General features: G+C 38.0%; 1 protein-coding gene across 3 annotated transcripts in view; it reads right to left on the bottom strand.

Moving 5' to 3' along the window:
- TRIP4 (thyroid hormone receptor interactor 4) overlaps nucleotides 1–10339 on the bottom strand; it is a 69426-nt gene extending 59087 nt beyond the window's left edge. For all 3 annotated transcript variants that reach the window (XR_004301010.1, XM_032417227.1, XM_032417228.1), the window contains exons 1-3: nucleotides 10183–10339; nucleotides 6228–6397; nucleotides 5435–5568 (exon numbers count right to left, since the gene is read on the bottom strand). Coding sequence is in view for 2 of the 3 variants with exons in the window: in XM_032417227.1 (XP_032273118.1) it covers nucleotides 5435–5568; nucleotides 6228–6397; nucleotides 10183–10283 (405 nt within the window). In the remaining variant the exon portion in view is untranslated. The remainder of the gene's footprint in view (nucleotides 1–5434; nucleotides 5569–6227; nucleotides 6398–10182) is intronic.
- Nucleotides 10340–13920: the final 3581 nt, after the last annotated feature.

Raw genomic sequence — 13920 nt, 5'->3', positions numbered from 1 at the left:
CTCCCTGCTCGGCAGGGAGCCTGCTTCTCCCTCTGACCCTCCCCCCTCTCATGTGCTCTCTCTCTCTCTCATTCTCTCTGTCTCAAAAAAATAAATAAAATCTTTAAAAAAAAAAAAAAATTCCTGTGAGTCAAAAGATAACACAAAGGAATAACACAGACTAGTAGAGAGCTACAACATACTTAATAAAAAAATCACACACAGGGGTGCCTGGGTGGCTCAGTCATTGGGCGTCTGCCTTCAGCTCAGGTCATGATCCCAGGGCCCCGGGATCAAGCCCTGCATCGGGCTTCCTGCTCAGCAGGAGCCTGCTTCTCCCTCTCCCACTCCCCCTGCTTGTGTTCCCTCTCTCGCTGTGTCTCTTTCTGTCAAATAAATAAATAAAATCTTCAAAAAAAAAAAAAAGCACACAGAATACATAAAGAACTCCTATAAATCAATTTGAACAAGACTATCAACTCAGTAGAAAAGCAGGTGAAGAATATGAGTAAGTCGTTCATAATAATCCAAAAGTCCAAAAAATTGGAAACCAAAAATAAATCAACAAACTCTCCAAAATGACACACCCTCAATTTAGAATTCATGTGTATGCAAAGTAAAATTAAGTATATCTTTCTTATACTTAAAATAGGCAAAACTTGCAGTGCCTGGCTGGCTCAGTCAGTAAAGTATGTGACCCTTGATCTCAGGGTTGTAAGTTCAAATCCCACATTGGGTGTAGAGATTACTTAAAAAAAAATTAAAATAAAATAAATGAAAAAATAAAAATAAGAATTTTTTTAAAAAGGGCAAAACTTTAAAGGCTTCACAATATTATGTATTGGCAAAGAAGGAGACAACGGAAATTGCTACCTTGATGGAAGGAGGATAAAATTGGTACAACTACTTTAGAAATTAATTTAGTAGTTTCAATAAAAGAAAAATTAACAAAGCCTATAATCCAGCAATTCTAATAACAGGTAAATACATCCTAGAGAAACTCTCAAATGTACCTGGAGGAAATACGTACAAGAATGTCCACTGCAGTATTCACAACAGCAAACTCTTATAAACAAGATAAAAGTGCATTTATGAATTAATGCAGAAATTAAATCAGTGGAATATTATATAGGAATTAAGAGAAACAAACCAAATCTATGTGTCACCATGGATAGCTCTCAAAAGGGCCTGCAAAATGACAATATGCTATTTGTCTACATTTTAAAAAATCACACAAAACTATACTATATATTAATGTACTTCTATATGTGAAAAAATAGACTATTAAGATTCATACCAAATTCATGATAGTAATCATCTGCAGGGTGGTAGGAAATAGAAGTGTGTACTAGTTTCTCAACCTAAGCATTACTGATGCCTTTTTGTTAACAAAGGAGGCTCTCCTGTGTTAAGCAGGATGTTTAGGAGCATCCTTGGCTTCTACTCACTAGATGCCAGTAGCACCCTTTTTGCCCCATGTTGTGACAGTCAAAATGTTTCCAGACATATTCCCTGAGGGGCAAAATCAAGAACCAGTGGGTAGAGAGAACAAAGAGAATTTCAACGTTCTTTGTAAGGTTCCTTTTATTTTATTTCATTTTATTTTATGTAATCTCTACACCCAATATGGGGCTCAAACTCATGACCACAAGATTAAGAGTCACATGTTCTACTGACTGAGCCTGCCAGGTGCTCCCTCATTTATTTTATTTTAAAAAAGAATACAGGGGCGCCTGGGTGGCTCAGTCGTTGGGCATCTGCCTTCAGCTCAGGTCATGATCCCAGGGTCCTGGGATCGAACCCCGTGTTGGGCTCCCTGCTCGCTGGGAGGCCTGCTTCTCCCTCTCCCACTCCCCCCTGCTTGTGTTCCCTTTCTCGCTGTGTCTCTCTCTGTCAAATAAATAAAATCTTTAAAAAAATAATAATAATAAATAAATAAATAATAAAAAAGAATACAAAAAGTGAAGAAAATTAAAAAAAAATGTTAAGAATTGTCAATTCTGGGTGGTAAGTACATGGGTCTTTATTATATTAGTCATTATTCTGGGGGTTTTTTTCCATCTAAAAAAGTCTATTTGTGAACTACCATATGATCCAGCAATCCCACTTCTGAGTATACATCCAAAAGGATTGAAAGTAGGGTCCTGAAGAGATAATTGCACATCCATGTTCAGAGCAGCACTATTCACAACAGCCAAAAAGTGAAAGCAACTCAAATGTACATTGAGGGATGAATGGATAAACAAAATGTGGTGTATACATAAAATGGAATATTATTTAGCCTTAAAAAAGAAGGAAATTCTGTCATATACTACAACAGAAATGAGCCTTGAGAGCCCTATGCTATGTGAAATAAGCCAGGCACAAAAAGACAAATACTGTTTGATTGCACTTAGATGTAAAACAGTCGAATTCATAGAAACAGAAAGTAGGGGCACCTGGGTGGCTCAGTTCGTTAAGCGGCTGCCTTCGGCTCAGGTCATGATCCTGGAGTGCCGGGATCGAGTCCCGCATCGGGCTCCCTGCTCAGCGGGGAGTCTGTTTCTCCCTCTGACCCTCCCCCCTCTCATGCTCTCTCTTTCTCATTCTCTCTCTCAAATAAATAAATAAAATCTTTAAAAGAAAAAAGAAAGAGAAAGTAGAATGGTGGTTGACAGGGACTGGGAGGAGGAGAAAATGGGGAGCTATTTAATGGGTACAGAGTTTTAGCTTTGCAAGATGAAAATGTTCTGGAGATCTACTGCACAACAATATGAAAGTACTTTTAAAACTACTAACCTGTACATTTAAAAATGGTTAAGATGGTAAAAAAACTTACCAATTGTACATCTTAAGTATGTGCAATTATATATGTATGTCAATTACACCTCAATAAAGCTGTTTTTTTTTAAAAAAACTATTCTTGTTCATTGTAAAAATAAAAAATAGAAAATATAAGAGTATAAAGAGGAAAAATTAAAATACTTATTGTCATATTACCCGAAGAAACACCAGTTTTAACATTTTCCTTATAGCATTCCTAGGTTTGTATGTGTATGTATGTGAAAGTATGTTTGTGTGTATACAGAATAAGTAATTTTTAAACACAAAAAATCAAACATACATATTTTATTCATGCACTTTTCACTCAATATTTTATGAGTGTTTTCCCAGATTATATATTTTAGATAACAATTTTATTAGTTGCATGGTATTCTATCAAATGAGGGAACCATAATTTTTTATTAAAAATTTTATTTATTTTTTGACAGAGAGAGAGCGAGCGAGAGAGGGAACATAAGCAGGGGGAGTGGGAGAGGGAGAACCAGGTTTCCCGTTGAGCGGTGAGGCTGATGCGGGGCTTGATCCCAGGTCCCTGGGATCATGACCTGAGCTGAAGGCAGACGCTTAACAACTGAGCCACCCGGTGCCTGAGGGAACCATAATTAGTTTAATCTTTCTCTTACTGTTAAACAGGTCAATTCAAATTTTCAAGTTTGTTTGCATGCATTTCTTTTTTTTTTTTTTTAAGATTTATTTATTTATTTTAGAGAGGGAGAGAGCGCTGTGGGAAGGGGCTGAGGGAGAGGGAGAGAGAGAGTCCCAAGCTGACTCTCCGCTAACTGTGGAGCCTGACATGGGGCTCAATCTCATGACCCTGGGATCACCACCTGAGCCAAAACCAAGAGTTGGTGGCTTAACCAACTGAGTCACCCAGGCGCCCCTTTGCATGCATTTCTGATTACTTTCTTACATTAGATTTTTTAGTCATATTAGTAAGTCAAAAGGATATGAACATTTCTATGGTTCTTTTTTTTTTTTTTTTTTAAAGATTTTATTTATTTATTTGACAGAGAGAGCGAGAGCAGGAACACAAGCAGGGGGAGTGGAAGAGGGTGAAGCAGGCTTCCCGCCGAGCAGGAGCCCGATGCGGGGCTTGATCCCAGGACCCTGGGATCATGACCTGAGCCCAAGGCAGCCGCTTAACGACTGAGCCGCCCAGGCGTCCCAATAAGCATTTATTTTTTTTTAAGATTTTATTTATTTATTTGACAGAGAGAGACACAGCGAGAGAGGGAACACAAGCATGGGGAGTGGGAGAAGGAGAAGCAGGCTTCCTGCAGAGCAGGGAGCCTGATGCGGGGCTCCATCCCAGGACCCTGGGATCATGGCCTGAGCCGAAGGCAGACGCTTAACAACTGAGCCACCCAGGCGCCCCCATTTCTATGGTTCTTGATGTATGCTGCCAAACTGTCCCCCAGAAAGCTTAAACCAATTTACATTGCCACCAATAGTGTACAAGAGGTTCCTGTACAAATACAACTTCACCATCACTGAGTATTCTATTTTAAAAATCTTTAACAATTTAAAATTATAGGCAATATCTCAGGGATTTAATTGTATTTATTTGATTACCAGTAGAGTAACCAACCATCCTGGTTGGCATAGGACTTAGGAAAATCTCAGAATACTGGACCTATAGTGCTAAAACTGAGAAAGTCCCAGGCAATTAGGGTGACAAACTGGTAAAGAAATATCTTTTAATGTTTATTGGTCATTTGTGTTTTACCTTTTGCTTGTGATGCTTCTGGCTTATTTTATTCTGCTTGATAAAAGGCTTAAGTCTCTATTCTTTTCCCTTTAACTTAACATTATTTTGCAAATACTTTTCCACATTTTTTTTTTGCATGGTCATCACACTCAGAGTTTTTTGGTCACCTCTCTTCCATCTTAGCATAATTAACTATTCCCTTCTATTGGGAAATTTAGTTTGTCAAATTTCCTTGATTATAAATATTTCTGCTTACCTCACAGGGCTATTTTGAGAACCATGAAAAAATACGGAAAAACCCTAAAAACTAAATGATAATGATGGCAGTGGCAGTAGTAGATGGCCCAAGTAGGAACACTCCTAATAACAGATAGAATTGTGCATTCTTTTAGTAAAAATCCACACACACATACAGAAAATATTGAAGTTGAAGTCCTGGTGACTTTCATTAAATATTTTCCACTTAGGGGCACCTGGGTGGCTCAATCAGTTAGGCATCTGCTGAGGTCAGCTCAGGTCATGATCTCCAGGTCCTGGGATCAAGCCCCACATCGGGCTCCTTGCTCAGCGGGGAGTCTGCTTGTCCCTCTCCCTCTGCCCCTCTCCGCTGCTTGTGCTCTCTCTCTCAAATAAATAAATAAAATCTTTAAAAAATTATAAATAAATATTTTCCAATTATATATATCTCTTTCTCAATCTCATTTCTAACCAAGATGTCCTTATAATACTACTTAATCAGTCTGCCAAAAAAATCTACCATATAGAAAGTAATATATCATCATCATCACTTTCTCTCCATAAAATTCATGCATTTGTTGAAAAATTGCCACTCTAGACCAAGTTATACACTTTGCTCTCTGAAATGTATCAGTCACCTCCCCTTTTTCATAGAACTAGAAAAAGACTCATTCTATAAGCACTCACCTTGGCCAAATCAAAAGGTGTTTTGACCTCCCTGGTTGTGTCAGGTTCAGTAAATGCAGGAACTTCCTGTCTATTTCTTCCTTTCCGCCTACTCCTCTTTAGCTGGTCTCCTGATCTCTGCCCATCTAACATTTCTTTAAAAGAAAAAAAAATTATATACATATATATGTACATAGATTAATAATAGCAGGATCCATTGGTGAACTAATAGCTAATAAAGAGAAGATGATGCTTAATATTTAGAGTGAAGATATGAAGTCAGGCAGCTTTTTACATTAGCTTTTTCTCTCAAACCAGAATTATATTCAAGCCATAATTTTCAAGATAGTAGATGATAAAGACTACTGGCTAGGATTAAAATGGTAAATTAAAATCTAATATTTTAGATTGTATAATAATAATGACTTAGGTTATTTAGCTTGGTGTTTATCTTTTGTATCTTTTAACTAAATAGTTACTTCTAAATGCTATTCATACTAGAATTGGTCAACATTTACTTTCATCCAGGTATATATGTAACTGAAAAGTGTTTTTTTTAATCCATGGATAAATTTTTCAAACTATTCTGAAACCACGTTTGTATCTGCAAACAAGCATTTTTGTGGTATTTTCAAAGTTCAAAAAGTCTGAACTAAAACAATATTCTTTACAGTTTGAGTACAACTGAGATAAAAATATGTATACATTTGATTCTGCTTAAGTTAGCTGTGAGGAAATAGCAGTGACAGAAAATATCAGGTCCTATAAACCAGCCCATTTACCAATATTTCAACCCTCAATTACGTTAACTTACCATCTTTTTTGAAGGACTGTTGCAGAGCATCAGAACTCAACTCCTGATCATTCTTTTGCCATTTCATTATAAGCTCCTCTATGAATTGACCTTTTTTGTCCTCATTTCCCTGAAGGAGGTCAGTAACATATTCTCGTATCTCTTCAGCACTCTCAATTGACAAAACATACCTCAGGAAGCAAAAATATAAGTTGTTGAAACAAGACCTGCTTACACTATGTCTTTCAATAATCACAACAGAAATCAAGGTAGTACAAACCATTCGTTAATCCGTTAAAATGGATTGCGCCAAATTCTATGCTAGATGCTAGGGATATAAGTTTGATTAGGACAAAAATCCTGACCTCAAGTAGTTCATAATCTAACCTTCATATAATCTTGTTAGAAGATTAGAATTAATGTTTTGAAGATAGGCTTTTGGAGCTGTCCTTAACATAGGAATATTTTCTCTAACTACGTATCTGCAGTCATTTTATTTTCCTAGGAATACAAATGACTCAATCTTTATACTACAAAACCTAAAATTTCTTTTTTGCTAAAAATATGAGTATATATGACAGTCTAACCAGTTATTGATTTAATATTCTCAAAAATTATAATTAGGGCAGTTGGCTGGCTCAGTCGGTAGAGCATTTGACTCTTAATCTTGGGGTTGAGATCGAGCTCCACGTTGGGTGTAGAGATTACTTCAAAAAAAATAAAATCTTTAAAAAAAATTACAAAAAAAGATTAGCATCACATTAGAATAAGCAGATCTATTTTAAGGAAATGTTATATAGGGTTCCTAGAAGTGAAATGAGCTAATAGTTCAACAAGTCAGTATAACTTTTCTAAAAATGGACAGGCCCATATATTTGAAGTGCCTTAAAAATAATCCAGTAATTCCATTTATAGGACTCTACAGGAAATTTTATGCAAAAAGTTGATTGCATCACTATTTGAATTAATGAAAAACTAGAAGCTATTTAAAACATCCATTGATGGGAAAGACTAATGAATTCAAGTTTTTGGACTTTACAAAATGTGATATGCCACTACTAAAAGTGAAACTTATGAATAATTATTATTGACCTGAAAAAAATGCTTTCATATAATGGTAAGTGAAATAACAGGATAGAATGTAGAGTATATGAGAGCAATAACAATTGCTAAAAGAAATGTGTATATCCATACACTTATGTGTAGAAAAAAGGCCAGAAGGTTATATACTAAAATGATTACCACTGAGTGGTATGATTAAAGAGAGTTTATTTTATTTTTTCCTCTAAGATGAATATGTTTTGAAAATAAATTATAATACGCATAGGAAAAACACTAAGAGACAAACAATGATTACCTCTGGGTTGTGGTATTATGGTAATTTTAGTTTCCTCCTCTATCTTTTTCTGATTTTTTTAGGTTTCTACAGTGATTGTTATACCAAGGAAAGAAAGAATTGAAAAAATAACTTGTAAATTAACTTATCAGACCATGAAAGCATTATAAGATCTGAATAAACTGTAATTCAGACACACTGGTATTGGATACAAGAAAAATTATAATAATGCTACATTCCTTTAAATTAAAACAAAATCATGTGATTGTACCATCACTAGGTTTTTGTTTTTGTTTTTGTTTTTTAAGATTTTATTTATTTATTTGAGAGAGAGAGTGAAAGAGCACAAGAGGGGGGAGCGGGAGAAGGAGAAGCAGACTCCCTGCTAAGCAGGTAGCCCGATGTGGGACTCGATCCCAGGACTCCAGGATCATGACCTGAGCCGAAGGCAGTCGCTTAACCAACTGAGCCACCCAGGCGCCCATCATCACTAGGTTTTTTTCCTAACGTAGTGGTACATTTGCAGAGTTATGATCTATAGGTGAATAAACCTGTGCCTTTGGGCCTCATTAAGAGCATCTTCTAATCCATCATAGATTAAAAAGACACAACTGTATTTCAGGACTTTTACAGTTTAATCAACTTGATGCCCAAACTTAGCAGCCCCCATCAAAAGATTAATTGCTACCAAGTTCTCACAGAAGGAATTGCAAGGAACCTCAGGGGATCATTTAACTGTGGAGTATTCAAACCACTAGGGAAGTATTTAAAGAGTTCCAGAAATATTTGAATAAATGTTATTTTAACTATTTAACAAAGGATAATAAGGAACAGCATACATCCAAATGTGTTATATGCAAAATCTTATGAAAATAGGGTCATCCAAAACATGAGCTAAGGCAGACTGTAGAACAAAGTTTATTTTGCTAATCCTGGGTACACATCTTAATGCTCCATAAATGTATCACTGATTAGGACCGTAGTAGTTCTGTGCTGTTTGTAAAAATTCAGGCCACTCATGCCAAATTTTTCAAGTTAGCACACTTCCATAGTACTAATTTTCAATTAAATACCAGGCAAAGCACAGCAAATTTACACAAAAAATGCTTTGATCATGGCATCATAGCCTGTTGAGCAATAACTAGTAAAAACCTAAGTCAAATGAGTTCAAATAGCATTATATTATAGGTAGCTTCACTGTTTTTTTCAGTTTTGAACAATTTTGTAGAACTTATATTTATGAGTAAAAAAAAATGCAAGCAGGTATTTATCCATACTTAGTGCTTCAACTATAAAACTTAAATTTCTGGTCACCGTTCTTTAAAGGGTGTGGGTACTGAGACTGAAAAGACTGCATCTAACCATACTGCATTGTTGATCCATCAAAAGTAGCCTCAATCTTTGTGGGTTTTTTTTTTTTTTTTTTTTAACTGAGTGACTTTTTTTCTGTTTGGTATCTTTACGAAGTCTCATTATCTCATTTGACAGCATTCCACTGCTTTAAAAAAATGTCTGAAAACTACTTAATCTGTTCTTGCCTTCAAACAAGGATAAAGATAAGCCATACGATTTGGCAGGGTTTTGGGGGTTTTTTTTAATAGTTTATTCCAATGTTTAAAACAAAAACCTTTAGAACAGGCTTAATTCTCTCCTTGCCAACAAGTCTGTTTTCTCCAAACTCAGAAACTCACTTCCTACAAAAGCCCTAGAAATGGCAACTTAGGTTTCACCATCTATGTACAAGGAATCAAATCAAGAAACACTTTGAGGTTTTTTGATCGAGTCCAATTTTTGTAGAAGTTTTCCCCTCGCCAGAATACTGCGCTTCCACCTACCCACCCTTTAGTTCTCAGGTTAAAGTCATCCCTTGAAGTAAACCTTCAAAGTTTCTCAAATCTTAGTGGGAGATCTTTACTCCGTGCTCCCACAACACCTTACATTTCCCCACTCATCAACCAGGCAGAACCCAATGGTCTCAGTCGTCTTTGTTGCCCCAGCACCAGTTATGTAGCGCAACAAACATGATAAATCAATTGAAAGCAAATCCTAAATTATGTCACCATCTCCACTTCATAAGAATTATAAAGTATTAAAGATAAGCCCTGCTAATTTTTCATTTTATAGACACGGAAACTAAGGTGTAGAGAGGGAAATTAAAATGCCCAAGGTTCCAAAACTGGTAAATGACAACAGAAAATAGAACATGGGACTCCTCAGTCAGGAGCTATTTACACCTTACCGCCGCAGCGTCAATTTAAAGTCCAGGTCTTATTAGACACAACCCAGATCCGGTAAACTAAAATGCTCAGAGCAAGGGATTTCGGGGGGGGGGGGGGTATTTTTGGCTTGCCCCTTCTCTCCAGAATTTATAAGGAAACTGGCTCCCGGGACAGTCTTAAAAGGTCTAATTATCAGAGATCTGGCGTTTTTCTAAGAAAAAAGTCCCCACCGGCCGATTGTGTAGCCTGACACACTATTCCAGAGCTAAACTGTAAAGCCGGAGGTCAAAATTCGGCGCCTAGAACCCTGTTATCGTATTTCTTCACTCTCATCAACTTTTTAGTCCTCCCCGCTTCCCCTTTCGCTCAGTCAGTGCACATCCCAGAGCTCCTTCCCGCCTGGGACCCGAACCAGTCTCACTGCATGATCTCCTCGCTGACATCCAGGCCGAAAGTTTTCCGCAACTGCTGGGTACACCAGCCCACCAGCTGCTCCCGGGACGCCGCCCCAGCCACCGCCATTTTTCCCAGCCGGAACCAGCTGGGCTCCAGCAGCCCCACGTCCTGCGCCGGACTAGTCCCCTTCGCAACACCGACCTAGCTCGCGCGGGTTCCGCCAGCCTGCACGGCCCCTCGCGGTGGCACCGCCCCCAGCACAGATCCCTCCCACCCCTGCCGCCTCCTCTTTCCCGCTTCCTGACATTGTTTACACTGGTACCAGAGCTCATCTGCGCGTGATTCTTCTAAATCGTTAGATGTAGGGCTTGAGAATCGGGAATTCTGCTGAGAAGACCGTACAAATACCTGTAACAACTACAGTCGAGGAAAAAATAAAACTCTTAATCTGAGAGGCCAGCCTTTAAATTATTCTGGTTTTATGTAAAACATTTAAAATAGCACTTGCGGGCGCCTGGTGGCTCAGTCGTTAAGCGTCTGCCTTCGGCCCAGGTCGTGATCCCAGAGTCATGGGATCGAGCCCCGCATCGGGCTCCCTGCTCTGCGGGAAGCCTGCTTCTCCCACTCCCCCTGTTTGTGTTCCCTCTCTCGCTGTGTCTCTCTCTGTCAAATAAATAAATAAAATCTTTTAAAAAAATTTAAAAAGGGCGCCTGGGTGGCTCAGTTGGTTAAGCGACTGCCTTTGGCTCAGGTCATGATCCTGGAGTCCCTGGATCGAGTCCCTCCTCGGGCTCCCTGCTCGGCAGGGAGTCTGCTTCTCCCTCTGACCCTAACCCCTCTCATGTGCTCTCTCTCATTCTCTCTCTCTCAAATAAATAAATAAAATCTTTAAAAAATAAAAAATAAAATAAAAAAATAAAATAGCACTTGCAAGCTAGAGTAACCTCTGTGAGGATTTGCTTTGGTGGACCACATAGATTCTTACTGCTAAAACCTCTTTCTATTAAATTCTTTTTAAGCCAGGTCTTTTCCCGGGAGGCCAAGATAACCCAGGAAGCTTGGGGGGAGGGGGGGAAAGAGCTCTAATAAAAACAAAGGTGCTGGGATTTGGCTTTTAAGAACTTCCACATAAATTTTCTGTAGTGATTTTTTTTTAATTTATATAATACTTTTTTTCTGCCAACAATTGTCCTTTTTAAAGTTTTTAATTTAAATCCCAGTTAATGTACAGTGTAATATTAGTTTCAGATGTATAATATTCAACACTTCCATGTAACACCTGGTGCTCATCACAAGTGCATTCAATCCCCACCACCGATTTAAGCCATCCCCCATCCCGAAGTGATTTTTATTTTTTATTTTCGTAAAGGTTTATTTATTTATTTTGAGAGAGAGAGAGAGAACAAGGGGGAGGGGCAGAGGGAGAGAGAAAATCTCAAGCACACTCCCCACTGAGCCAGGAGCTGGATGCCAAGGTGGGGCTCAATCTCACGACCTGAGATCATGACCTAAGCCAAAATCAAGAGTCAGACTCTTAACCGGTTAATGGACTGAGCCACCCAGGCGCCCCTTGCAGTGATTTTATTTATTTTTATTTTTATTATTATTATTTTTAGATTTTATTTATTTATTTGAGAGAGAGTGAGCGAGAGAAAGCATGAGCAGAGGGAGCGGCAGAGGGAGAAACAGGCTCCTGGGTGAGCAGAGAGGGAGCCCCAGGAGGGGCTGGATCCCAAGACCCTGGGATCACTCAGTGGAAGGCAGCCGCTTAACCGACAGCCACCCAGGTGCCCCCTTTGCAGTGATTTTTTAAAAGTCAAAGATATTTCAACCCGAGAAGCCAGACTTATATGTGTTTCACTACTCCCTACTCCACTGGGACAATGGAGTGGGGAGAATTAGCTAGACTATTCTGGAGAGCTTAATATCCTCTGATATATCTCATCAATAAAATTTTTTAAAGATTTTATTTTTTAAGTTCTCTCTACACCCAGTGTGGGGCTCAAAATCACAACCCTGATAATCAGGAGTTGTGCTCCACTGTCTGAGCCTGCCCGGCGCCCCCATCAGTAAATTTAATTGGCTGACTTCCTGTTAAACGTATAGGTTCTTCATTCCCATTAGGCTGTGTAAACTAAGCAATTACATTAATTGGATCCTGCTTCACTTTTTTATGCTAATGTTTTCATTGACATAAATAATCAAAATCATATAAGTATATTGATTTACATTGGGTATAGATTGTCTTTGTTATTAATTTGGAAAATATATGATTTTCTAGCTTAAAAAAAACCCTTAAATACTCTGAATTTTCATTAATAGTGAGTACAAATTTGGTTTCTTCTTAAAAATCTGCTACTTTTCATATTAGTATAACATACCCAAATTGTTTACCTGTTTGTGTCTGTTCAGTTCCGACTATTTAAATGTTAACTTCCGGGGATGCCTGCGTGGCTCAACCGGTTAAGCAACTGCCTTCAGCTGGGGTCGTGATCCCAGGATCTGGGATCGAGCCGACATCAGGCTCCTTGCTCAGCGGGGAGCCTGCTTCTCTCTCTGCCTGTTGCTCCCCCTGCTTGTTCTCTCTCTCTCTCTTCTCTCCTCTGACAAATAGATAAAATATTTAAAAAAATAATAAAAAAATAAATGTCAACTTCTTGAAGACAGAAACTATGACAAGATTGTTTTTATAATAGGACTTAGTACATCATATAAATTATGATGAAATTATTAGGTCCTCAAGAATAAAGTATTCCTAAAAAAAAGGATAAAGTATTCTTTTTATATAAAGCATATGTTAATGATTGTAATCTCCAGTTTGTAATATATGTAATGTAATATAATGCCATTTATAGTCATTATCGTCTATTAAAATGCACTTCTGCCTGAGCAAAGCAAGCGCACCTATTTAACATGACTTAAAGATATTCTTTTGTATAATTTTAGGCAGATATTTCATACATATGTACTACAACTTTTCATAATGCCCTAGGCCTTTGAAATTTTCAAGTTCACACCACACAATCCTCTGTGTTTTACTTAATTAAAGGAGAAGCAGTTCCTCAAAGCAAACATTTAAATTAAGAATTTTTGCTAGACATCGGGGCTCCTGGGTGGCTCAGTCGTTGGGCGTCTGCCTTCCGCTCGGGTCATGATCCCCGGGTCCTGGGATCGAGACCCGCATCGGGCTCCCTGCTTGGCGGGAAGCCTGCTTCTCACTCTCCCACTCCCCCTGCTTGTGTTCCCTCTCTTGCTGTGTCTCTCACTGTCAAATAAATAAATAAAATCTTCAAAAAAAATTAAAAAAAAAAGAATTTTTGCTAGACATCACTGCTTGTTTCCCAACTTTTTAACCTTAATATGCATTCTTCCCCATTATTAAAAGACAAACATACAAATGCAGCTATAGTAATAGACTGCTCCTGCGTGCAAAGGTATATTTACAATTCTTTCTAGCCATTTACTTGGCATATGAGCTAAGAGAAAAGACCGGCAGATTGTCTATGCTGTTCTAATCTCCACAGGAATCTGGGATATGAGTTTGAATTAAGTAATTCAGGCCTTTGTAGAAGCCACTTTAACTGAAAAGGAAATAATGTGTACTGAAGAACGATTGTGTATTGAGAGGGGCATGATAACAAAGAAGAAAGGAATACCCTGGGGCTTGTTGATTTTTCTGATAGGAATTCTACTGTAGACTCCAAGTGTTAGACAAAGCTACAGGTAATTTCCAATACATTTCCTGCTATTATAATGTAATTAA

This window comes from Phoca vitulina, unplaced genomic scaffold, assembly GCF_004348235.1.
Source record: "Phoca vitulina isolate PV1807 unplaced genomic scaffold, GSC_HSeal_1.0 scaffold20, whole genome shotgun sequence".
NCBI classification, from domain to species: domain Eukaryota; kingdom Metazoa; phylum Chordata; class Mammalia; order Carnivora; family Phocidae; genus Phoca; species Phoca vitulina.
This window is presented reverse-complemented; position numbering and strand designations above follow the sequence as displayed.